The sequence below is a fragment of the Culex pipiens genome, chromosome 1 (genome assembly GCF_016801865.2).
Source record: "Culex pipiens pallens isolate TS chromosome 1, TS_CPP_V2, whole genome shotgun sequence".
Lineage (NCBI taxonomy): Eukaryota > Metazoa > Arthropoda > Insecta > Diptera > Culicidae > Culex > Culex pipiens.
In genome coordinates, this window is record NC_068937.1 from 93,053,617 (window position 1) to 93,079,631 (window position 26,015).

General features: G+C 37.5%; 1 protein-coding gene across 2 annotated transcripts; it reads left to right on the forward strand.

Moving 5' to 3' along the window:
- Positions 1 to 11,540: 11,540 nt before the first annotated feature.
- LOC120424510 (lachesin-like) lies at positions 11,541 to 24,070 on the forward strand. Of its 2 annotated transcripts, XR_005606388.2 has the most exons (5): positions 11,541 to 11,874; positions 18,328 to 18,584; positions 22,651 to 23,314; positions 23,380 to 23,477; positions 23,538 to 23,582. XR_005606388.2 is itself a non-coding variant. In XM_039588663.1 (4 exons), the coding sequence occupies exons 1-4, from the start codon at positions 11,820 to 11,822 to the stop codon at positions 23,651 to 23,653; spliced, it is 1,092 nt and encodes a 363-aa protein (XP_039444597.1). In that variant the 5' UTR covers positions 11,541 to 11,819; the 3' UTR covers positions 23,654 to 24,070. The 2 variants fall into 2 exon arrangements, 1 of the variants encoding a protein (XP_039444597.1); XM_039588663.1 differs by lacking the exon at positions 23,380 to 23,477 and having other exon boundaries at positions 23,538 to 24,070.
- Positions 24,071 to 26,015: the final 1,945 nt, after the last annotated feature.

The window sequence follows — 26,015 nt, forward strand, 5'->3', positions numbered from 1 at the left end:
GGTCGTACCACCTCTCCGTCGCGAGACATCGAAAAACCGGACCTCGGATTCGTGATCAGGAACAAAAGTTACCCCTTTGGACAACGTTTCACGCAAATCGAATAGAGGTCGGGGCAACATTTCCCGATTTCGTGTGAGTTGGTAGAAAATTACCTACATAGAAACACAAAAAATGACCATAAATCGACATTTTGATTTTTGATTCAGCGTGCAAAATTACATGGACAATTTTTAAATTTCGTTAGGGTCGTACCTTACACTTTTACCTTGAAAATTATACCCCTGAGATTTTTTTTTTGAGCTTGTGTCCTCTTTGGAATGCAATTTGGCGCTTAAATATGGCATGCGCCTTATCTGGCTATTCAAGTTTGTAATTTTCATCTTTTTTGGCTGTAACTTTTAACCCTTGAGTTTAAATTGACTTGTCAAAGACTAAAAATGAGCCTTGAACATCACTTTCTTTTTCAAAACTTAACCCTGATTTCCTACGATCAAGGTGCGTTTGCTTTTGCAGATGCTTTTTTCTAAATTTGGTCATAGAAGGCGTAGATTGCGAGGTAAAATGTTGGTGTCTTCGACAAAGTTTCTTGGATAAGCAAGCTCAATAACTTTCTAGAAGCTAAAACAAAAGTACATACATATCGATGAGCAGGTGTTTTCAAAACTTTTTGTTTGTCTTTAATGCACGGTTTCAAATTAACAATCGATCTTAAACGTTTTGATTTCTCGACAATATCACGGCACCTAATTTAAAAAAAAAGCTGAAAGTATGTTTTTTTTTATCAAATCTTGACGCAAAGAGTTCACTTCAAACAATTATTAAAGTTAAATGTTGCTGTTGCTTTTAAATACTCTAATTACAATAATATTCCAACACGGAAAGGGGATCCATCGCCAAAACGTGATAAAATCCGCTAAAACTAGCGAAAAAAGTCGCTAATTTCTCAGCCTGCAGAAAAATTACCTGGAATCGCTACATTTTTTCGCTGGTTTAAAAGTCAGTCAAATTTGATCGAACCAGTGAAAACATTTACTTGTTTAGTGAAAATTTTCGCTGCTTGGGGGATACGTTTCGCTAGAATCAGCGATTAGTTTTGCTGGTTCATGAGAAGCTTCCAGATTCCATAATCAACCAGGAGATTCTTCTGCTCGTTTCGGGAGACAATGCGCTGGTCCAGTGGGTTTTTTCGCTGGTTCAGCGCATTTTGGCACTGGATCAGCGTTTTGTTTCGCTGACGTCTGGATTCTTTTTCCGGCGGCAGTAGCTCGTGTCAAAATAAACCAGAAAATTGTTCTGCTGGTTTTGGGAGAAACTGTTATCATTGCTAGCGTTTTTTTTTTGCAGATTTCGTAACAAATGTCATGTTTGCAAATAAATTCCCCCTTCATGGTATTTGTTTACTTACGCGTTGGATTTGTTGATTTGATAATCCGGCACTGTGAGAACATGAAATTTCAAGTGAGTGGTCGATTTCACTGCATTTTACCACTTCACTACACAAATTTAGTTTCAAAAGCTTGTTGAATTCCATCAATCAACTCGGAGATGAAAACGACAACTGTCATTTCTGCAGCTACCTCTTACAGTAGAATTTCTGCCACAGTAGTGGAGATCTACGCTGTAAACAGCGAAAAGTTTCGCTAGAATTTCTGCTGTCAAATATGTTTGCCAGTAATTAGCGAAAACAAACCAGCAGAACTATGTTGCTGGATTTGATTTTGCTCAGCCGCTGGTCTCAGCGAAAAATTTCGCTAGTTTAGTGAAATTTTTCGCAAATATCAGCAAAACCTAACCAGGAAAATCCTTCTGCTGATTTGGCGATGGATCCCCTTTCCGTGAAAGTATCATTTAAAGCGTTATATTTGCTTAAAATATCGGAGCATGGAAGGTTTTTATTTTGCTTGTTTAAAAGCGAATATATTATCTTAGTTTTGAATAGCTATGACAAAGTAAATTACTAGATTTATAGTACTTTTTTTGTGGTATATTTAAAAAATCACGAATGTTTAAAAATTCGGAAAGTGATAAATTAATTTATTATCAGCTGAAAACAAATAAAAAACAAATCCAGCATTTTGAAGAAAAACCTGTGCGCGTGTTTTTTTGTTACCCTCTACTGCCCAATTTTTTTTATTTTTTTTTTGTCATTTTGAGCAACTTTTGTTCTACGAAAAACTTTACTTCTCTAATTTTATGTTTTTATTGTTTTATTTTTAGTATTTTGATTTGCATTAATCTTGTTTTGTTTATGATTGTTTTTGGTAGTATTTGGCCTATTTTACCACCTTCTATCTTTACCTTTTGCCTTTCTAATTTGTTTGTTTATTTGTTAGTAGCGTAAGGGAAACCCTTTTTGATTGCTACTTTCGTATTTGTCGCAGTAATACAACTTTACTTAAAAACTATTTCAAAACGCGAGACACTTCCCATGAAAACCTGCTTCTGTTCTCGATCGCTTTTTCAGGTTTTTACTGTCATTTTTTAAACATTTTGCTTGTTTTTCACATTTTTTGCTATATAATGGTAACATTATTATTTAAATTGTAAAAAATGCTTATAGGCATTGTTGGTACTGGGCGCTCGGCCGGCGATGATCTACCGCAAGGCCCCTCGGCTCAGGCAGGAGCCCTACCATGACTTACTCGGATCCGTCACGTAGCTGGTAGCCGTCACTGACTGATCGTGTCAAACTACATGATACGACAAAGTTGAAGCTGATTGTCTACCACGTTCACTGGTTTGCAGGAAAAAATTTGGTATTCTTAATATTAATATTTCGGATGATATCAATTTGCGACTCGAGATAGTAATCTTGCATTATTTGAGCAGTACGTTTGTTGTTTCTCTTTTTTGCATTTATTTGTAACTATATCTAAATTTTACAGTTTATTGAGCAGTTTATTAGAATACGGTGTGAGAAGGTGTTTCTTACAACCTCAAAGTTATTTAGTTGACGTATGTTAGTTGACTGATTTCTCCACTCCTGTATTAATTATAGAACTATTATTTCAGCTTAGATATTGATTAGGCGGTGGTTTGGTCAGGGCTTTCTTCCCCCTTTTTCACTTTACGAAGAAATCGTAGGTTTATGAATTTATCGTACCATATCAGTTATTAATTGAACTAAACTACCACCCAGGGTTGAATTTGCCATAAGTTGTTTACCGGTGGAGAGGAAACTAGCAGTTTAAGCAGGTCACCGAAACTGTAAGAAAACCTAGTTGAAATGGTAAACAGTTTATTAATGCTCCTTATTCTCGATTGTAGCTTAATAGCAACATCTACAACAAATATATCGTCGTTCGCTAAAGAGTCGCTGACTTAGTATTTCCTCCCGGTGTCAACAGGCATAGTCTAGGGCGCTACAAAATTATTGAGCAATTCTCTACGAAATCGGTCGTTTTTCTTCAATTTTAATTTTTGTATTTTTTAATCCGGCTGAAACTTTTTTGGTGCCTTCGGTATGCCCAAAGAAGCCATTTTGCATCATTAGTTTGTCCATATAGTTGCAGGTATGGATACGGACTACACTGGAAAAAATGTTACACGGTAAAAAAAAATTTGGTGATTTTTTATTTAACTTTTTGTCACTAAAACTTGATTTGCAAAAAACACTATTTTTATTTTTTTTCATTTTTTGAAATGTTTTAGAGGACATCAAATGCCAACTTTTTAGAAACTTCCAGGGTGTGCAAAAAATCTTTGACCGAGTCAGGAATTTTTCAATCAATACTGATTAAAAAAAAATCGAAATATCGGTCGCAAAATTTTTTCAACTTCATTTTTCGATTTAAAATCAAATTTGCAATCAAAAAGTACTCTAGTGAAATTTTGATAAAGTGCACCGTTTTCAAGTTAAATCCCTTTTTAGGTTACTTTTTTGAAAAAAAAAGACACCGTTTTTCATTTTTTTTAAATTACTGCACATGTTTTTGAATTTTTTTTTGAAATTAAATATGTCTTTATTGAACATTCTTATAATAATTACATTTATTTTACATGCTAAGTGGTATGGCCTAATGCTCTTCATCTTTGTTGTATTTTTCGTTTGATTATTAACTGATCACATTTATTTTATTTACTTCAAATTGTTTTCGTTTTTGCATTGAATCGAATACATTTGGGTAAAAAAGAAAAAAAAATCACTTTAACAACTAATCCTAACTTAAAACTAAAAAAATAAATTCATTGAAATATTCAAAATCACTAGAACGAGTAAACTACGAACTGTATTTTAAGATGAATGCTCCAAGAGTTCTTACTTGTTCCTGGCGAGTTTTGCAACAACGCAGTGTTGTTGTCATCTCGATGAAAATGTTCAAAAGTTCTTGTGGTGAAAACAGGTCACTGCTGCCTTCTCCCGTTGATGCTGGTTGGTTTTCCTTCGTTTGCTGACTGAAGCCTGGAGGTGTTGTATTCTCTGCAACTTTTTGCCGTTGATTCAACGGCAATGGCTGCAGATTTGGAACCACTCGAACAGATCCTGCTCCTGGTGACGCCAAAGCAGGAAAATCCACGTCCGTGAATGCTGGTGGTGATTTGGTTGGTGCCTCGTCATCGCTTGCTGCCGAATTTTTACAAACTCAGCTCGTTTTGGGCAGCTTCGATTCTTGGTCGAATGGTCGCCGCCGCAATTGAAGCATTTCGCTTCGATGTTCTCGTTGATTGTTTCGCAAGCTTGAGTTTTGTGCTCACCTCCGCAGGTTGCACAACGACTCTTGATTAAACAGTTCCTTCCACCATGTCCAAACTGCAAACAGTTCGAACACTGTGTCACGTCACGGTGCACTGGACGATAGCGTTCCCAAGTCACGATGATGTTGAAAATTGCCCGAACTGCTTTCAGCTCAGACGGCGTTGTCGATCCTTTCTCGAGATGAACCAGGTACAGTTGATCACGATACTTGATGTCCTTGTTGTGTCTCGTCATCTTGAAGACTTCGATCACGTTCAACTTAAGAGTTTTGAGCTCTTCTTTCAGCACACTCACATCCATGTCGTACAGGCCTCGGAGGACCTGTTTCATGGGGCGTTTACCTGGATCGTCATGGCTGTAGTATTCAATCTTGGTGTTGTTCAGGAAATCCCGAACGTAGTTGTAATCCTTTCTGGTAGGTAGCAGAATTTTGAGTCCATCAGCACACAAGCGAATGGAAGCTTGCAAAGCACCAGATTTGATAAACCCGGTCAGCCACTTTCGCACCGAATCCGATGAAGATGTTTTCACAAAAATGGGTGGCAACTTTTCCCGTCGTTCAAATTCTTCCTTCTCGCTCACGTCCACAGGGAGGGTAGCGAACTGGTTTCCAGACGAATTTTGAGCGTCCTTGCTCAAACTGCCTGGCTTTGCAGGTAGCGCTTCGGCATTCTTTAGCTTCTTCAAATCTGCCGATCCTGCTGGTGAGGACCGCCTCTTTTTCTTGCCGTGAGGCATTTTTGCACTTTTTAAGCACTTTTCAGGAGCTAATATCCAGGAGTACCTCACTGATTGGTGGTCCACAAATGAATCCTACTGCACATGTTTTTTTGCACAACCTGGAAATTTCTGAAAAGTTGGCATTTGATGTCCTCTAAAACATATCAAAAAATGAAAAAAAATAGTGTTTTTTTTGCAAATCAAGTTTGAGAGACAAAACGTTAAATAAAATATCACCAAATTTTTTTTACCGTGTATCATTTTTTCCAGTATTGTCCGTATCCATACCTACAACTTTGCCAAAGACACCAAATCGATCAAAAATTCCTTCAAAAGATACAGATTTTTGAATTTTCATACATCATTTTTGTATGGACAGCTGCCGAATTTGTATGGAAAATTATATGAACAAACTAATGATGCAAAATGGCTTCTTTGGGCATACCGAAGGCACCAAAAAAGTTTCAGTCGGATTAAAAAAAACAAAAAAAAATCGAATGACCGAAATCTGAGAGAACTGCTCTACTGCATACTTCTATTACTTAAAATATAGGAAATGTTAGTAAAAAACACAGCCAAATTTGATCCTTAAAAAATAACATTTTAAAAAACATTGGTAAAGTCACATTAAACAACTCAAACCTTCAAACGTTAAATTTTCTAAAATTTGAAGAGATCTTTTTTTCAAATGCTTTTAAAGATCAAAAATTGGTTGAAAAATTATTTTTGGCGATTTTTGTGTTGTATGCGGGGTTGGGTTGTAGAGGTTTTTTTTTTTTTCATAAAATTATTTTTATTAGGTCCTTTTCGGTACTGGGACCTGGCTAGGACCGAGTCGACTTTTGTAATTACATTTGACTTAATAATTACAGAGGATCTTGTGTGTAAATGTTAGTGGGAGGGGAGCCGATTACCCGCGGCCTACTCGGGGTTAGTAGGGAAGGGATTGATGTTAAAAGACAAGGCGTGGGAAGGGAAGGGGGATTGTGTAGGGGTGGGTTGTAGAGGTTTAATATGTTAAACAAGCCTTACCCGACAAACTTCGTTCTGCCTTTTTTTCGTTTGTTGACGTTTTCAGCTTGTTTACTTATTCAGCCTCCTGTGATCAAAATTTGATTTTACGCAACTTTTCCCAAACAATCTGCAGATTTTCCGGAATCGGTTCCAGAGTGGCCAAAGTTGTAACTTTTTGGCGTAAGAACCTTCGTTGGACTTATACGAACTCAACGCAACAAAGAGCACCTCGATCCGACGTTCCGTGTTGAATTGATTCGCGTTCGAACAAAACCGTCGAAATTTTTTTATATATATAGATATTCCATAAAGTTGCTGAACATTGAAGCTCCGCCAAAATAAAAATCTAGTTTGAAATAGAATAACAGAGTGGTCCTTTAAAAATATCACAAATTTAATAAACAATTAATAATTAAAGCAGGGCTGAGCTGTAGGTAAGTCGTCAACAAATTAGTTTAAAATAAATAAAAATATTTAACTCGCTTTTCTTAAACAATATGGGCCCAAGAGCAACTTAGCATTTTGCAAATTTGCCAAATTGGGTCCCAAAATTAAGCTTAAATTTGTGCTATTATTGTTAACATAAATCTTATTTTTCGGAGTGCAAGGATCCTTTGTACGACCACAAAGGATTTAACTTCGCGGCTCTTCTTGACAGAAAAGGTCTTACTTGACAGCTCGTTCCAAAAAGACCATAGTTGATCCATAAAAAAAAATGGTGTCTTGTCACTTTATTTTTTTTTTGCATTTAAATGAAAAAAGTGCCAATTTCAAAAGCCAAACTGTATCATTGATTTAAATTTTAAGAAAAAAAATATAAAACTTTTTAAAGCATTTCATGAGTTATTCAACGTGTCACAAAACGATTTCATATCAATCTGTTAACTATTACCAATCACTAAAGGCACTTAATGGGACCGTATGATTAACTAGGTCGAGATTCGTCGGAAATGATTTGCGTACCGAGTTTAGTCGGCATGGCGCGTGTGTGTGTGTGTGTGTGCATGTGTTTTGTTTATTCAGACGTTCACCACTGAGTCGGCCGCGGCAGCCGCGTTTGTGTTTTCAAGTCTGCCAACGGAAGTGCTCCCTGGGCTGGCGTAAAACGGAGGGAAAACAAACCAGCTACTGTGGCGAGTCTGAGCTGATGCATACTGTGCGAGCAGTGCAAGTTGCATAAAGTACAAAGTTTGGCAGCTGCTGACTGCGCCACTAACTACACTGTCATCATTTTTGCTTGTTTTTCCGTTGGATCTCGGTGGGAGACTTATCCCAGGGAGAACCGCGAAAAGAACGGCTATTAATGCTTAATTGGCTGAAAAAAGGCACTAGATTCTCGCCACTCAAAACTATTCCAATGATTTTAAAAGCAACGAATATGTCTGGACATAAAATCTTCATCTGTTTGTCTGTGAATTAAAAATAGATGTTATTTTAATGTGTCTGGTTTACTATTTGTGCTGACAGGAGTGTGGCATTGACAGTGGAAATAATTTATGACTTACGTTATTTAAAGAAGCGTTCGCGAAATAAATACTTATCCACACAAATAATTGGATAAAAGATCTATTGAATTATTACATTTTTAAATATTTTTATCAATGGTCCTAATTTAGCATTAGCATTAGCATTAGCATTTGGAGGACGCCCCACCACCGGAAGGCTCCACAACGCTTATCCCTCTGTTTGGTCTGGTTGTGTTAGACCCTCATCCGGAACAATAATCCAACACGGGAGATACCATGTCTTCATCTTTTGATGAGTGTGTAATACAGCCCAGGGCATAAGGGGGTCCAGGCCGGGTCCAAGCTATCCTCAGGGATATGAAGGATCGTTAGTAAACACCTATCTAAAGTGCGCAAGGACCCCTACGTCACCTTAGTGGTATAGATGTTTGTAGGGAGGTTTTGGACTCAATGTTAGTAGGAGAGGTAGAACCCTAGGATACACCTCGAAAGGCGTTGCGGGTTGGTTGTAACAGTATTCCTAATTCCAGTCTATGCTCACCAAGTCGCCATGGCCTAGTGGTTAGCATTTTTGCTTACCAATCCAAAGGACGGGGGTTCGAACCCCGCCTTCGGCGACTTTGATTTTTCGTTTATATTCAGCATTTCAAGTATTTCTATGTCCTTAACTTTCTCGATGGGAGCAGATGGGAATCGAACCCAGAACCATTCGCTTACAAAGCAAACACTGTAACCATTCAGCCACAGCTGCTCCCATTTATATCAATGGTCCTAATTTATTGTTCAAATTCAAGGATACAGATATTGTATGTTTTCAAGGTTACCCATTGTTTCCGGAAATGCGTACGCCGTACACGTATCTCGTTCATCAAAAACTCAAGAATCTCCTGGAGAGGGTAGATGGTGTCTGTACCAAATACGAGCCTTGTTACGCGATATCTTCATCAACCATCCAACCATAGGGTTGCGCGCTCCCTTCTTTGCAGCTGAAAAGTCACACGCAAACTGCACAAACACAGACGCCTACCCTCTAATTAAAGTTCTAGCTATTCCAGCAAACAAGTCGGAGGGGAGTTCCCCGGTCGTGCATGTTAATATCCCTTTTTTCGAGGTTCAGTTGAACCGCATCCTGTAAAAACCCTTAACCAGCCAGCGATCCGACGAGAAAACCAGACAATGGAAAATAGCTGACATTCCAAAGTTCTTACAATCTGGGATTGGGATATTTATGGGTCCGGTGGCCTAGAAAGCCTGTATTCATCCTTAAGGTAAAGACATCTATGTTGACCTTAAAATAAAAAGTGAATTTGGATTAAATTCTCACAATTTGAAGCAATTAGTTAAAATTTTCAAAGAAAACCATAAAAAATATGTTAAAAAGTATTGACACTTCTGACAATTTAGAATAGGACACCCTACCCTACCCTGAATTCCCAAAAGCAAGTACAGGTTCTTCTACCCCACGAGGACACTCCGGATAACCGAAAACTCCAAAAGCATGTGCAAGGTGTGAACTGACTGCCTGATAAACAATCTGTGCACTGGTCTGCTTTTACACTTTGCGCTTCTTCTTTTTATATTTTTATTTGTTATTTCCATCCCATTCAAAGTTTTACGACTTTTTGTCGCCGAGAGATCCTTTTGATGGCGGGACTTTAGCTGGAAACTTCTTTCTTTCAATTTTCCTCTTATTCACAGACCGTGTAATGGGAAATGTACCTGCTTCAAATGTGTCATCCACCCTTCTTCCCCTTTCATTCGTGTGGGCCTAGCTAGACAGATTTGAGTGCCTATCTGTCCTACTTACAGGCATGTCCTGTGTGAATGTGTGAAAGTGTCTGCTAAACCAGGGCTAAAGGATGCTGTAATACATGTACGCGGGGGATGAAAACAAGAATGGCAGTGCATTTTCCTCTGAAGTTTGTAAGAGGAAAACAGGTTCTTTTCAATGCGCACCAATACTGTGAAAACCGGGAGGTTTACCTGTGTTGGTGGCGAGCTCTACAAAACGGGAGAGAGGATGCTGAGAAGAGAAAATTTGGAGATGTTTTGAAAAAGGGAGAGAATAGTCAGAACACAAACTTAGGCGAAAAGTGTTCTAGCTTTACATGACTCCAACCATTTTGATGTTTAGAAATCTAATCTAATCAGACTCTAGCGCAACCAATCCTGGAAAGTGCCTTAGGTTAGATGAGGCCTAGCACTCTTCTTGTCTTTTATTAACATTTGTAGTGCGCCATTGCATTAAAATGTATTGAAACATCACAAGCGTTAAAGCGGCCAGGCCTACTGCGTAAAGCCGTATCGCAGAGATGTTTCGTAATTGGGTTGAGTTTGAGCATTGAGTGTTCGAACAACAACACAATTCTAAATCGACAGGGGAGGAAGAAGCGTGGAGACACACGTCGTGTTTCTTATTAAATTGTTTTTATTTTACAAATATAACATAAAAACAGAAAAACAAAAAAAAACAGAAAAACAGAAAAACAGAAAAACAGAAAAACAGAAAAACAGAAAAACAGAAAAACAGAAAAACAGAAAAACAGAAAAACAGAAAAACAGAAAAACAGAAAAACAGAAAAACAGAAAAACAGAAAAACAGAAAAACAGAAAAACAGAAAAACAGAAAAACAGAAAAACAGAAAAACAGAAAAACAGAAAAACAGAAAAGCAGAAAAACAGAAAAACAGAAAAACAGAAAAACAGAAATAAAGAAAAACAGAAAAACAGAAAAACAGAAAAACTGAAAAACCTAAAAACTGAAAGAATTAAGAACTGAACCCGACGCTGTCGTGCTAACTTGTCGCAAGTTTCATTGTGACGTACCGAAAAAAACGCGTTTCAATGTTTGACCTTGAATAAACAATAACGAGAGCACGCCATGTAAACAATGACAAACACGTTTTGTTTGGTTGACTTTTCTGTGCATTGTCCTGAAGTTTGGTTGAATTTGGCTTCTGGAGTGCCGAGTTATAATTACAAACGTTTACGGTAGTCGGGCATGTACGTGTGTCAAACGCGTTCTGACCTGAAATTCCTTTGGCGAGTTGTCGCACTCACATTAATTTTTAAGGGTGTGTCAAGATAGCACGACAAGATTGAAACTTCTTTCATATGAAGAGGTCAAAGGTCGAGGCATTGTGAGCTGCACAAAATAGCGTTCTTATCTCAATTTGGTCTAAAATGCACGAGCGACAAGTTAGCATGACAGCGACGAACTGACAAAAAAATAGTTATGTAACATCAAAATCGATTTTTAAAGGAAGATTTTCAGAAAAGTGAATATTTGACCATATCCTGGCAAATTTCACAAACTCTAGAAATTACGTTACACTTCTATCGAGAAATTAAAAGTGAGAGTATGTGCAACATGGAGTTAAACTTTCTGTGCAGTTGCTGTGAAGGTTTCCATGGCACTTCGAAAAGTTCAACTCCATGTTGCACGCACACACTCTCACTTTTAATTTCTCGATTACAATACTTTTCACAATGCATCCTCTCCCGTTCCTCCTTACCATCTTGGTGGTAGTGATTCCTTCTCTCTCAATTTCTCCTTCTCTCGATAACCCTCTTCCTCTCTATCGCTACATCACACGAAACTTTCCCTGTGCCATGCTGCGCCCGTCCCCGAATTCTCGCAGCATCAGTTCAGTTCTTCTCCATCGTTTGTTCGCATCACATCGCGTGGTTCTGCTTAGTGTTTTGAACCAGCATTCCGGTGTTCTTCCCATTCCCAGCCCCAGGAATCTCTTCCCTGTGTGTTTGTGTGGAACGTGAGGAACGCTCCGTTGAATTACACTACGATTGCTACGCAGGAAGCTTTGCCGGTTTCTCCGACTCCCGCAAAGTCCCGGCTACCCATTCCAGATTGCCGGAGTAGGCGTTGAGTTCGTGCCTGGAGTGTGTGTCCTAGGAAATCGCAATGAGGCTTCTTCAATTGGATTTGCTAATAATTTGCCTGATCGCAGTGCACCTGTGTAAGTGTGTGTGTGTTTTTATGTGTTGCCATGGCAGCCTTGTGATTATGAATAAGAGATGTTGATGCCGGTTCAAGCTACCGGAGGATGCTTGTTTGATGAATGAAACCGTCAACGGTTGGAACGTGCCAACTTTTTTGCTTGTTTCGGGGGTTCGGCAGAATACGTTGATAAGGGAACAACGGCAAAGATAGACGACGCGGGTTCAACTCCGGACGGATGCGTATCGAGAATGGTTTTGTTTGGACTTCTTTTTTGTTTGCAAAAGTATCAGTAGCTATCGCTCTGGAGGTGGTACATGGAGGGCTGTAAATTTTGCATAAAATGAAGAAGTGAAAAATTTAGATGTGAAAGATCGAACATTGTTTATTAATTGTATCATAAGATTTCTTGTGTCTCAATACATTAAGGGGTTACATACATGTAGAAAATCAAAAATTTCATATTTCAGAAAAATTAGATTTTCAATCAATCCTGAAAGTTTCATGAAGATATTTCATGATTAAACTGAGTAAGAGACGATTTACGTTCAAAATTTTGCCATGCGCAAAGCTAAAGTTCTGTCAAACTTTCTGAGCAATTTTCTCTGAACACCGAGTTGATTTACGGGTGCCACGATATCTCAAGATGGGATGGCTGAAATTTGGGGTGAAGACTCCGAAGACATATTCCGTGTGCATGACGAAGCCTGATTTTGAGATTTTGCTTTTTAAAAAAATACAAAAATCTAAAACTGGCGATTTTTTATATGAAAAACATAAAAATATTTTTATCTTTTTTTCAAACAAACTTTTTGAAAATCGGGCTTCGTCATGCACACAGGACTGATTTAACGAGGCTTCACCAAAATTTTGAGCCGATTTGGTCAAAGCAGTGTGGAGATATCGTGGCACCCGTTTTTTGAAACTGCTAACTTAAAATGGCTATATCTCGGCAATGATACAACCAAATATCTTCAAATTTATTTTGATAATAGTTGAAAATATGTATTTTAATGCCCTTAAAACATAATTAAAAAAAAGTTTAAATGTGTGCCCAAACCAACCTCTTACATTTTTGTCGATTTACATGTATGTAACCCCTTAATTTGATAACTGTTGAGTGATTATAGTAATTTGATATGTAATAATGGGTTGGAACCCAGATTCCTAATACACTCTGAAACATACAAAAGGTGTGTCTTTGAACTGAAAACTCTTACCTGTTATCACCCTTTTTAAAGTATCTAAGAAGATATGTTGATTTCAATCTAAATCTAAATTATTCGCTCTACAGCATTGCCTTGGCGTTCTCGATTGCGAGATTCCTACTCGAAACTAGGTTTCTGAAGGCTTGATTGTTGAGGCAATTGCAAACCTCTTTTTACACCTAACCTTCCATCCACCCCGGGATTCGAACTGACGACCTTTGGATTGTGAGTCCAACAGTCCAACTGGGCCCAGGGAGACGACTCCTACACCTGGACTGAGCTATCGACCTAACCTCTAGGTTAGACCGGGTCCAACATTTACTTCCCCGTCCGACGGAAGGCATGATCAGACAAATCTCGTCTCGAAAAATGCCACATTTCAATACTCTTTCATTTATGATGATGCAGAAAAATTGCAATATTTTTAAAAATACTTGGAAGTTAAAGATTAGTTAATCTATTTATTAATAAAATCGAGCAATATTCCTATTTATGAAGCTAACGATAACAATATATTAAAATGTAACTATCAATTGTATATATTTGAAACTACAACCAACTATCGATAAAATTTGAAATTCATATCTTAAGGTTTTTTAAAAGGTTACAATTCTTCAGTTGATGTTTTCAAACTAAAAGTTATGTTAGAAAACATAAAGAAATTACTGTTCAAATACCACCCAGAACTGGGCATCGGTGTACGAGAGGATAAAGAGCATGGTTCGGTAGTAAAATGGCACTGTGGACGGACGGAGAGGATAAATCCCGAAATTACCGAGAGTACTTTACTCATGGGTTCATCTTTTAAAAAAGTTCATCTGTCAAAAAAAGTACCGGTACCGAGACTAGAACCCAAGACCTTCGGCATATTGAACCGTGCCTTTGACGTATGGGCCAACATGGTTCGGTGACAAGTGGCGGTCATTTGTCCAAATAAGCCACTCAATAGGATGAACTGTTCCAATGAACGAATGAACACGCGAGAGGACTATACTCTCGCAAAATAGCACTTTCCTCACGTTCTTTTCGTGAGGACTATCCTCTCGTTCTTTAACTTTGGGTGTAAAAATCTCAATAAGAATGAAGCTTAAAAAAACACTTCTGGAGTTTTTTTTTTTTGAAGAGGTCCCATAAATCAAATTTTCAGTTTTTGCTTTTTGGGTGTTTTAATACCTCTGACTTAAGGCGGTTTCAAAAACACCCAAAAAGCAACAAACTGAAAATTTGGTTTATTGGACCTTTAAAAAAAATACTCCAGACTTGAGCATTGAAATGAATCTGTTTATAATCGATTGAACCATTTATGCATTGAGTTTTTATTCATTTAGCTGAAAAAATATTTTGATTTAAAAAAATCAATAAATATAAAATCAAACCATGTTTCAAATAAAAGCAATTTAAGGACAGATAATGATCGGGACTGGCAACACCAGCCAGCAACAGTCTACTGTTCGGAGCTCCTCAAACTTTTCGATTTTTTCGCCGTAATTTACCGTGATTATCCGCGAGTTTGCTGCTCCAGCATGCCAAGGGCCGGCCGTGGCCGTGGCAGTTCGAGTGCGGCCTCGAAAAACCCGCGAAGCTCATCTACCGGCAGAGTGCAGAAAGGTAAACACACCAACGCTGCATCGACCGCCATCGCGCACGGGAGCGTGCCCAGTGACGTCATCGATGAATCGCTATTACACGTGTCATACCGTCCACGTGAGTCCCCTGTACGGACGAGACAATCCACCCGGGCATCCGGGAGCACTTCCGGCCAGCAGCAGCAGCAGCAGTCCACAAGCACCACGACGACAACCACTTCCAACGTTCCCACCAGAAACGAATTTGAGATTCTGAGTGGAGAAGAAAACAACACCGACAGTGACAGCAGCAATGCTAGCGACGACGATTACGATGATGAACTTGCGCGCAAGCAAGAAAAGAAGAAAAAATGCAACTCTCCGAAGGAACGACGTCCACCTCCAATTTTTGTTTTGGAAACGTTGGCAGACGATATTGACGAGTTGCTTGAGGGACTCCAATATTGTCTGAAAATAAGTAAAACTTCTGTGCAAGTTATTACGCACAATAAACAGAATTTCGACCTGGTGGTGAAGAAGATGAAGTTGCGAAACTTCAAATTCTTCACATTTGATCCTGCAGAGAAGGTCCCTGTGAAGATCGTCCTTCAGGGATATCCGGACCGCCCGATCTCCGACCTGGAAGAACACCTGTCGGGCATCAAGGTTAAGCCTCGAGAGGTTAAGGTGCTCTCGAAATCGACAACAGTGACAGGTACGTACACATTGTACCTCCTGTACTTCGATCGTGGGTCCGTCAAAATCCAGGACTTACGGCGGATCAAAGCACTGGACGGCTTCTTCGTGACGTGGCGATTCTACACGAAGAATCCGACCGACGCAGCGCAATGCCACCGCTGTCAAAAATTCGGACACGGTTCAAGAAACTGTAATCTTCCGCCCCGGTGCGTAAAGTGCGGTGAGACCCACTTCACCGAAAGGTGCAATCTTCCGCGGAAAGACCAGCTGGGGGAAAACGCCCAGCAGCACAAAGCGCGCGTCAAGTGCGCGAACTGTGGTGGAAACCACACGGCGAATTTCCGTGGCTGTGCCGCGCGGAAAAAGTACCTCGAGGAGCAGGACAAGAAGAAGAAAGCGCCAGCGTCCCGCCAACCTCCGAAGACTTCGAGCTCGAACGCTGCAGCAGCTGGCGGCGGAGCGGTTCCATCGACCAACCCAGCGTTCCCTCCCGGTTGGGGAGGTTCGTACGCTAGAGTAGCCGCTTCTGGGAGCGGTACTTCACCGGGACAGGCAGACGTCACCGGAGATGACCTCTTCACGCTTCCCGAGTTTTTCGCTCTTGCTGGAGAGATGCTCACGCGCTTTCGTGCCTGCCGGAACAAGGCAGAACAATTCCAAGCTCTTAGTGAGCTGATGATGAAGTATATCTACAACGGATAAGCTGCCTAGTGCAGCGCAGTTTTTTCGACGTCAACAGACAAAACAAATTGTGATCTAGTTTTAAGCTTTTCTATTTCTATCCTTTTCCTTAGCAAATTTCGAAGGTTTTTTTTTTTTTTAATAATTTTTCCTTCTCTTGGCAAATCCATTGTTAGAATATCCAATTACATCAAAATGAACTATAGTACAAATCATAGTTGAAAGGTACTCCAAAACTCTATTAGGTTATAAAAATTACGATATTGTGAATTGATTATTTACTAATAAAAACTAATTGAATTGAATTGAGGACAGATAATTTTGCCTGATAAAAAATCACAAAACTATTCAACAATGAATTTAAAAAATCCAAGTATCTGTGAAACATTCATAAGCTACAGTTACCAGTATTCATCAAAATTTAAGATTTATATTTTCATATTACGTTTCTTTTTTTTAAGGCTAAACGGATCAAATCTTGTCTTAACATCTTATCTAATATTCAGATCTTCTGTGAAAAGTAGCTGCGCTGAAAAGTTTTAGTTATGAGAATAAATTTTTAAAGAACAAAAAATTTCTGAGGAAATAGGTGAAGATCACAAACTTACAATTCTCGCTTACTTTTTCAAAAGGTCCTATGTACATAGGAATCCCATGGCGGTGGTTTTGAAAAAAGTTAACTAAAATTCATTTTTTTAAGAAATTAATTACTGCATAATTGTCCCACGTATTTTTTGACGATTTTGACCTTTTCTCATAAATAATTTTGTATTGGTGCACTAAAAAAATTAACAAAAAAGTACTCGATTATCCGAAGCCTCGAGTTTCGATTTTCCGAAGTTCGATTATCCGAAGGTTTGTATGGGACTTCGGAAATTCGAATCACGAACAACATTTTTTTTCTAGTTTTTTTTTTCTTTTTCTTGTTTTCTACAACAAATTCGAATTCCGCGACCCCAATTTAGTCAAATTTGTATTGTTGATTGCCTATTAAATAATAATATTATATTTGCAATATTTCATCAACGCCATTTTGGCCGCCATATTGGATTTAAACATTCTAAACCACTTAAGCGTATTTTAGGGGTTAGCTCAACAATCAAAAATAAGACAACGAAAAAAAATCGTGATTCGAATATCCAAAATTTAGATTATCCGAAGTGAAATTTTTCCGAGTCCTTCGGATAATCAAGTCTGGACTATAGTATCTGTACTTTTTTTAAACTCTTCATTTTCACAAAACTACGTTATTTGATATTTGTATAACATGGATAACAAATAAACGATAACCTCTCAAATATATCGATGGTAATAGATTTATTTTTTAAAACATTAAAATTTTTCTCAAAACAACTTATTTTTTAAATGAAAACTTAAATTTCTGTTTTTGCAATCTAATGATCGGGTTTTCGCATAACAGAGTCTTTTCGAAACAAAAACTCAAATTTATTGTTTGTGCAATATGGAAATCAAATAATTTAGAATTTTTTTTCAAATTTCCACAGCATGTTATTTGAAATATTTTTTTAATAAACAGTTTACAAAAAAAAATGTTATGAGTATTAAATGATCAGAAAAATATTATAGATTTCAAAAGCATAAAATTGTTTTTCAAATACGCATAAAAATGCGTTTTTTTTAAAGTACTCAAATTTAAAGTCGGGAAATTTCGGGATCATTTCAAGCCAAATTGCATAAACAAAACAATAGAGTTTTTTTTTTAATACGTGCTTTTATGAACATTCCGAGTATTTAAAAAAATCATAACTATCGATATCTATGAGAAAACGTTTAATTTTATTTTTCAAATTAAAAAAAAACAAATTATGCGTACTTTTGTGAAATTTTTTGAAAGTATTTTGAAAATATAGTTTTAAAAAAGTTTTTGATAGATAAGTAAGGTAGATTTAATTTAAAAAATACTACGGCCTAGCTAAGATTTTTTTTATTGAAGTAGATGAGTCTCGTTCACTTTAATGTGTGATATGCAAATGTCAATTTGGTTTGGTTTTGGTTTTGATCTTTATCGTTTTCAAACCGTCAACTAGAGTGAATCGAGACAAAAGTATAAATGCTGACAACAGTAGTTGGAGCCCCCTATAAGCTACTGATTGGAATATCACGGATTTATTTTTGCGAAACATAATTGAATCAAAAGCAAAGGTTAAAAGGTTCCATATTTTGAAACTTTTATCCTGCGGTGCAATTCTTCTCCTACTTCATCTTTTTATGCTATCCATGCTAATGAAATCGACACTAAATCAACATTTACTTTTCCATTTCCGCCTTTTTTTTACCTTCCCCTCCTCCGTCCCACAGGCCATGCCCAGCAGCAACCGCCCTTCCCGACCATCTCCGCCATCAGCCCGGAGCAGATCAAGGACATCGGCGAAAGCGTTACGCTCGAGTGTGACATCACCAACGTGGGCAAGTTCACCGTCGGATGGCAAAAGACGAACCGCGAGCGGTCCCAGCAGGTCAACACCATCTCCCTCGGACCGACGCTGGCCGTCGCCGAGGAACGGTTCCGGGTCGACGTAGACAAGGAGAATAACACCATGAAGTACAAGCTGACGGTAAGGATTTGGAGAGTTTTAAAGTTATAAAATCAGATTTCAGCAAACAAAGAAAACCAGTTAATTGAACACCTATCTGACGGTAATCTAATAAAATAGCTCGTTTAAATTAAACAATAATATCCTGTATCCGTTCCGAGACCCTTCAACAATGGCGTCCCTTTTGTCGAATTATCGTTGATACAATTGCAATATGCCATTCTTCAACGCGATTTGCATCGGACCATGACCAATCACCCTCGAAATGTTGCTGCTTTCGAAACCACGGTCCCGGTTCGAATGTCAAGAGCAACTCATCAATTATGCATTTTAATAACTCCATTATGAGCGCATGAAGCTGCACGTATTCTTCGCATTTGTTCTCCCCCTTTGGAATTGGCCAAATCCCTCGACGCTTTCCAGCACCCACTCCATAGGTGTTCTGGGGTTGGAGGCTGCGCAGACAGCAATCTAATTAACAACCCTTTGCAACGGGGAATGTTCACGATTGGCAAACCGGAGTGTGTTTTGACATTGTTGGCCCAACACTGCCCAACGATACTCAATGTCACGTTGCACTTTATTCACATTTAAAAAAACCTATAGTCTTGAATTACTTTTGTTGAAATATTCCTATTATGCTGGTTCATTGTTGTATGGAAAAATGATCAAAAAATTAAGCCAGAGTTTTTTTTCTGTCTTTTGAGCCCTAAAACAACCTCCCATCAAATTGGAATCAAATGATTTCTTTGATCATCGACTAGTCACCTTAACACACATTTGGTTTTGAAAAAAAAAAGAAATTTGGTGGAAAAAGTGGATTTTGGTCATTTATATACGTGAGACTTGATTTATCAGTCTCGAAAATGTTTTCACGGGAAAGCCCGTCAAATTTCGCAAAGTCAAAAAAAATGTCATCAAAATGGCGTGTATTTTTCTTTCAGTGTATTTTCAGAGAAAGCCCGTTAAATTTCCTACAAGTTTATCTTTTAGCACTTTTTGTTTTGATGCATCGGTTTCGATATATAAAATTATTCAAATTACGAAATTCACATATATTTAAAAAAACTTACGCCCTTCTCAAGTGTCTTTCTCGAGTGCAACTGGCTCCATATACACTAAAATGGCTTATATAAGCTCAGAATAACATGTCTACAAAGTTTCATTGATATCGGAGTGAGTCACGTAAAAAGTAGCTGGAAATTTCTTGCTTTGGGCTGGAATTGCTCTTTTTTATTTATACACCCCCAACCCCATAAACCTTTTTTTCAAATCAGTGCCAAAAAACATTTAAACATAAATGGTTGAATTTTTCAACCATTTTCCATCTTTGTTGAGAAAAGGATTCAAATTTAAGCTTCAGATCAACAGATTGGAAAACGACATAGCACTCTAAGGAAATAATCTCTTGATTTTGCCAATTTTTGGCATTTTTAACAATTTGAAAAAATAATCAAGAATCTAATTTTTCCCCTACTCTTTTTATTCTTTCATACATTGAAAGAATTTATAAAAAAAATAATTTACAATTAACACAAAAAAATTTTTTTTTTTGGAACTTAACAATTTCAATGAAAATTCAAGGGAATTAGCTGAAATTAATTTAAAATGCATTTCCCTTCGTTTAGAATCATTTTTAGCATGTTTAAGTCAATTTAAAAATCTTTAGAATTTTTAAAAATTTTCGATTTTGTTATCGCAAAAAGTTTTTTTTTCGCTAAAATTTTGTTTTTGTCAAATCTTAAATTTTTTGAAAACTAATGATTACAGAACAACTGAACTAGTGTAAAATGCAATTTAAAACACTATTTCCATGCAAATGTTGAAACTATGGCTTGTTATTTCAAAATTTATATTTTTTCCGAAAAGAAATTTTTCCGAATACCATATTCCCGAATTGTCTTTTACCCGTAAACCATTTCCTCAAACAATTCATTATCCTGAAAGCCTAAACAAAATACTTGATTTATTTAAATTTTGAAATGGATCGACATTTTATTACAATTCCATTTTTAGCTAACTTTAAGAAAATAAACGTCTCTCCTACAAAAAAAAAAAAAGTAAATAAAGCACCCTGTCTTGTTTCGTATTCATCAGCTTGATAAAAGTTTATTCGGATTAAAAAGTTTTTTTTTTTCACGGAAAATGCTTTTGCAGTACTGTGCATCTTTATTTACATATTTAACAATGTTCATAACTGTTTTCTGTTATATTAAAAAAAATTACAATATGAAAGTATTATTTGAGCAGTTTTATTCAATGCTCTTCGAATTCAAATTAATATTCGCAATAATTTTAAACGTGTCCAAGAGCGAGTTGTGGCGCTATAACCACGGCAAATTGTGTCCAGGGCATTCGTGGAAATACAATGTCCCATCCCAGAGGGTCCCGGAGTACCAAACCTTCTTAGCATGGTGCTCCCAACGAATACAACCAAAAAATCTCGGAGCGTATGGTGGTGTGTTCCCACGCTTCTTCCTCCCCTGTCGATTCAGAATTGTTTTGTTGTTCGAACACTCAGTGCTCAAACTCAAACCCAATTACGAGTCATCTCTGCGAAACGGCTTTACGCAGTAGGCCTGGCCGGTTTAACGCTTGTGATGTTTCAATGCATTCCGATGCAATGGCGCACTACAAATGTTAATAAATGACAAGAAGAGTGCTAGGCGTCATCTAACCTAAGGCACTCTCCAGGATCCCTTCGAAAGATTGGCTGCGCTAGGGTCTGATTTGATTAGATTAGAAAATAGTGTTAATCGTGTCCAAACATACTTGAAATGATTTTCAATGTAAACACATTATTTGCATTGTTTTCCTAGACATTTTTGATTTCTTAAAAATCAATTATTTGTTCTCTAATTTTTTGAGCCTTCAGTATTGGAGGTTAGAAAAAGGAAACCTTGCAAAATATTATGATTATAAAATGATTTTTATATCCATTTAGGCTTGTACAAATTTTATTTAAAGTTGTTGTCCCTCGGCTAGAAGAGGCATAAATATGATAAAATAAACTAAATTTCACATTTAAAGCCTCTAATTGTTTCACACTTCATTACAGTTATGCTTCTGACACATATTTGCAAATATTTATGAAATCTTGAAAATAATGTTTTCCCCTAAGTTTCGCATCTTTTTCCGATCTATGGTCAAATGTCAAAAATGCACTTTTTGATAATAAATGCAGAAATAAGCATCAATCACATTCATTGTACAATTTATTTTCAATGTAAATTTATATTTATGCATTTTTTTTTGCCACCTGATTTTTTGAGGAACTTCTGAAGGGGGCAAAACATTTCTAATTAGCTATGAACTGAAAGATCTTTAAAAACAAAACTAGTTTCAATAGAAAAGGATTAAATTCAAACAAAATCTATGAATTCGAATCAAAACTGATTATAATTCTAAAATACTTAATTTTTACCGGAGATAATACGGATTTCGTTGGGGTACCTCGGCCTCCTATATGGGTTTTTGGGTTTTGATTGTTTTTGGTTAATATAACAAAACATCCAATTTGGTCAATTCTACCAAAAGTTATAAGATGTTTAAGAAAAAAAAATAGGGGACTACCCGATCGTTTGAGCTAGTTACACGGAATCTTTGTTATAATTTTTTTGTTATTTTAACAGCTAATCCGATCATCCCAATAACAGTTGGAGGTATTCTTCCTTAACAAAAAATGTTATTCCAAAGTTGTTTTGGCTTTCCACCAATATCAGACCAATAACAAATTTTGTTGTGATAACATAAATTGTTATTAAACCCTTATGTAAACATGGATTTATCAAGAAGATCCCATAACACTTTCTGTTATTTTAACAATATTTGTTATTGAAATGGCATGAATTTTGTTATTACCGTCTGCCCGGGTCCTAAGGTTTCGTTGATAAGGTCAAGTTTGTGACGATACACTACCTTCCCTTTACTAAGTAATCGAATCCAGAAAGGAAAAAGAACATCAGTTGTGTTGGTCAGATATTTGAAAAAGATTGAAGGTTTAAAAACCCAACAAAAAAACTTTTCATACATTTTTTAAAGCCTCACTTCAAATAATTAACACATTTTCATTACATTTCCTGCACAGATCAGCGACATCATCAACACCGATGCCGGCCTGTACGAGTGCCAGATCCAGGTCAACAGCACCAGCAAGGTGACGAACACTGTTGAACTCCAGGTGCGCCACCCACCGATCCTGCAAGACAACCTCATGTCCACGACGGTGACCAAGGCCGAAGGCGAAGACGTGAAGCTGTCCTGTGTAGCCGAAGGCTACCCGCGACCATCAATCACGTGGAAGCGCGAGTACAACGCCATCCTCCCGATTGGAGGACACTCGTTCAGTGGAAACGAACTGTCGCTAAGCTCGCTGGCCAAGGAAGATCGCGGTCCGTACTACTGCGTGGCGGACAACGGCGTGGGAAAGGCGGACTCGAGGACGATCAATCTGGAGGTGGAGTTTGCTCCGGTCATTTCCGTTCCGCGCCCAAAGGTAGCCCAGGCCGTCGAGTACGACATTGAGCTGGAGTGCATCGTGCAGGCGTTCCCGTCACCGGCGATCTCGTGGTTCAAGAACGGACAGCAGATTCACAACGGAGGATCGTACAGCATCTCGCAGACCGGTCAGCCGGACGACGTGACCACTTCCGTGGTCAAGATCAGCTCGGTGGAGAGTTCGCACTATGGCGATTACATTTGCAAGGCTTCGAACAAAGTTGGCCACGCCGAGTCAAGACTGAATCTGTATGGTGAGTGGGGCCTACTTTGATTGGTGTTTTGATTTGTTTTATTTATTTATTTTTATTTTTTTTAGAATCGGTTATTCCTGTGTCTTATTAAAATTTAAATGTTCTTACTTTATTTTTAAAAACGGTTGAGTTTGTTTCGGTTTATTTGCGTTTTTTTAAAAAGGTATGATTTCATCATTATTTCAAACATTCAATTCCAAATTTAACGATTCCATCTTCGCAGAGCAACGGTTACCCAACATCAACTTTTCCGGCCTGAAGTGGGCCAGCACGGGCCGTGTCCTGTCCAGCCAGCTGGGCATCCTTGCGGTCACCGTACTGCTGGCAACACTGTTGTGAATAAGACGGCGAAGCTAGTTGCTGTCGCCGGCCAATCCTTGGGCAACTACCTGCAGCCATAAAACTGGCCCATCAAACCGAACCCTAACGAACCCAACCACAAATCGACAAAAGTGCAAATTTTTACAAACAGACAGCCAGCAGAATAAAATTTACCCCCTCCCTGAGCGGTCAAGCATATCTTTAACACAAAAGTAGATTGACATTTTCTACCCGTTTAGGAACCCTGTACAAAAAGAGCGTAACAAATGGAACAAATTAGCGAACCTTTTTGCCACGCGGGCAGTCGAATTTTAATATTTGAGATAACTTACCTGAACATGAACCATGACGGACTGAATGGCGTCGATTAGCAGCTAAGCCAACCAATTTTGGGAACTTACATGTGTGAGAATAAAAGACAGTTCTACAAACGTATGGTTCCGTGTTTGTGAACGTTTATTTAAAACCGAATTCCTACGCCAAGCCTTCCCAACCTCCGGCCCGCGATGGCCTTTCAAAATACAGTACTTGTTCGGTAACTGGGCGTTGTTTAACTGAACTGCTTTTTAACTGGGCTGCTTTTTAACTGGGCGCTCGATAACTGCGTCGCAGTCCAGTTAAAAAGCAGACAAACGTCAAAAAACCAAAACAAACCGTAATAACCGAGGGGCTAATGGATGCAAAAATGTGGGGGTGACATTGGGTCTGGGGGGTGAGATTGGGTCAAAGTGATTTTTTACGGTTTTTACCATTTCTCAGGTTATTCTCAATGAAACTGAATTCAGTTCAAACGGTTGTGTAGGGGACATCTTAAGATGACTTCGCTGAAAAAATCTCGTTCCTAGAACAAATCCTGTTATTTTGGCAGATGTCTAATTTTGGGGTACGTTTTTGGCCAAAAATGACCTCTCGAAAAATCATTTTTTCTAATATTTTTGTTAGAATTGCTCGAAACTACTCAAACATTGTAGCCACGGTGTGTTTTTTAGAACAAACCAGCGCCGTACCTAGGGGTTGGCGCGGTTGGCGACCGCCAAGGGCGCCAGCCCTTGGGGGGCGCCGAAATCGATGATTGTACAAAATGTTCATGTCAACTATAACATCCTCATTAGATAAAAAAAAAACACAGAAAGGGCGCCGAATTATGAAACAGAATTAAAAATAACTAGATAATTTGGTTTAAAATATAAAAAAAAATATTTAGGGGCGCCAAAATCAATTGTATGAATATTTCTAGAGTTTTACTTGAAAAGGACCTATAAACTATTGTCTTTCATATGTTTAAAGGGCCCATTAAAAAAAAAAAAAACTCTAGATTTCTACCGAAGTGTTTTTTTTTTTGAAAATTCATACTTAATGCTAAATTTATTTTTTCATCAAAGAAGGGGCGCTCAAGTGGCAGAAAGTTAAAGGAGTTCTAGAAGAGCTTCTCAAAATAAATACACGTTAAAGTTTGGACCGTTGTATAATGAAGTTTAAGTCATACCTTCCAGACTAAAAAAATGTCCAACTATATGTTATTTTCACGTTAATTTGGCTGTGAATCACAATCAGCCAAATTGTGAAAAAATATGGTCATATTTTGAGCTTCTTTGAAATAGGAATTATTTTAACATTAAAATCTACACATTTCTTTTGAAATTTTTACGTTCTCCAGTAAAAAAAAATGCCCTTTGAAATATTTTCAGCTCGATTTCCCATTTTTTAATCAACTTCGTGCATAAAAATTTACATACTCTTTTTCAAAATGCAAGAGTTTTGAATGTGGAAAACTGCTGTAAATTTTCACCGATAAAACCAACATTATTTGTTCAGAGCGAGTTGTGGCGCTTTAACCATGGCAAATGTAAAAACAAAAAAATATATATTTTATCAAGGTTTAAAAACATTTGTATAGTTTTGCGCAAAACATATTTTTCTGAAATATAAAATTTTATTTAACGAATTAAAAGTTAACCAATGAATACTGATGGAAATAAATATCAATGCAAAACATAATTTAAAAAAATAAAATTATGAAATACGGGCAAATTACTCGTCAATCCTTAGAAATTTTGGAAACTTATGATTGCAAAACAACTGGACAGGTGTATAATGCATTTTAAAACACTTTTTTTTTATTCAAATGTTGAAACCGTGGCCTGTAATTTCAATTTTTTAACTTTTTTTATTTTTTTGGTCAGAGTCGAGGGACATAAACTTCAAAAAATATTTGCAAAGGCCTAAATTGATTTTGACGAAATTTTATACTTCGATGAACTAAGCTTGCTGGGATTCCTATCTAGATAGAACAAGATAGCACACGGGCATCGAGTCATTATTTTTTTTCAATTTTGAAGAAGGATTTTTTTTCTTTTTTCGTTGTAATTAACAAAATAAA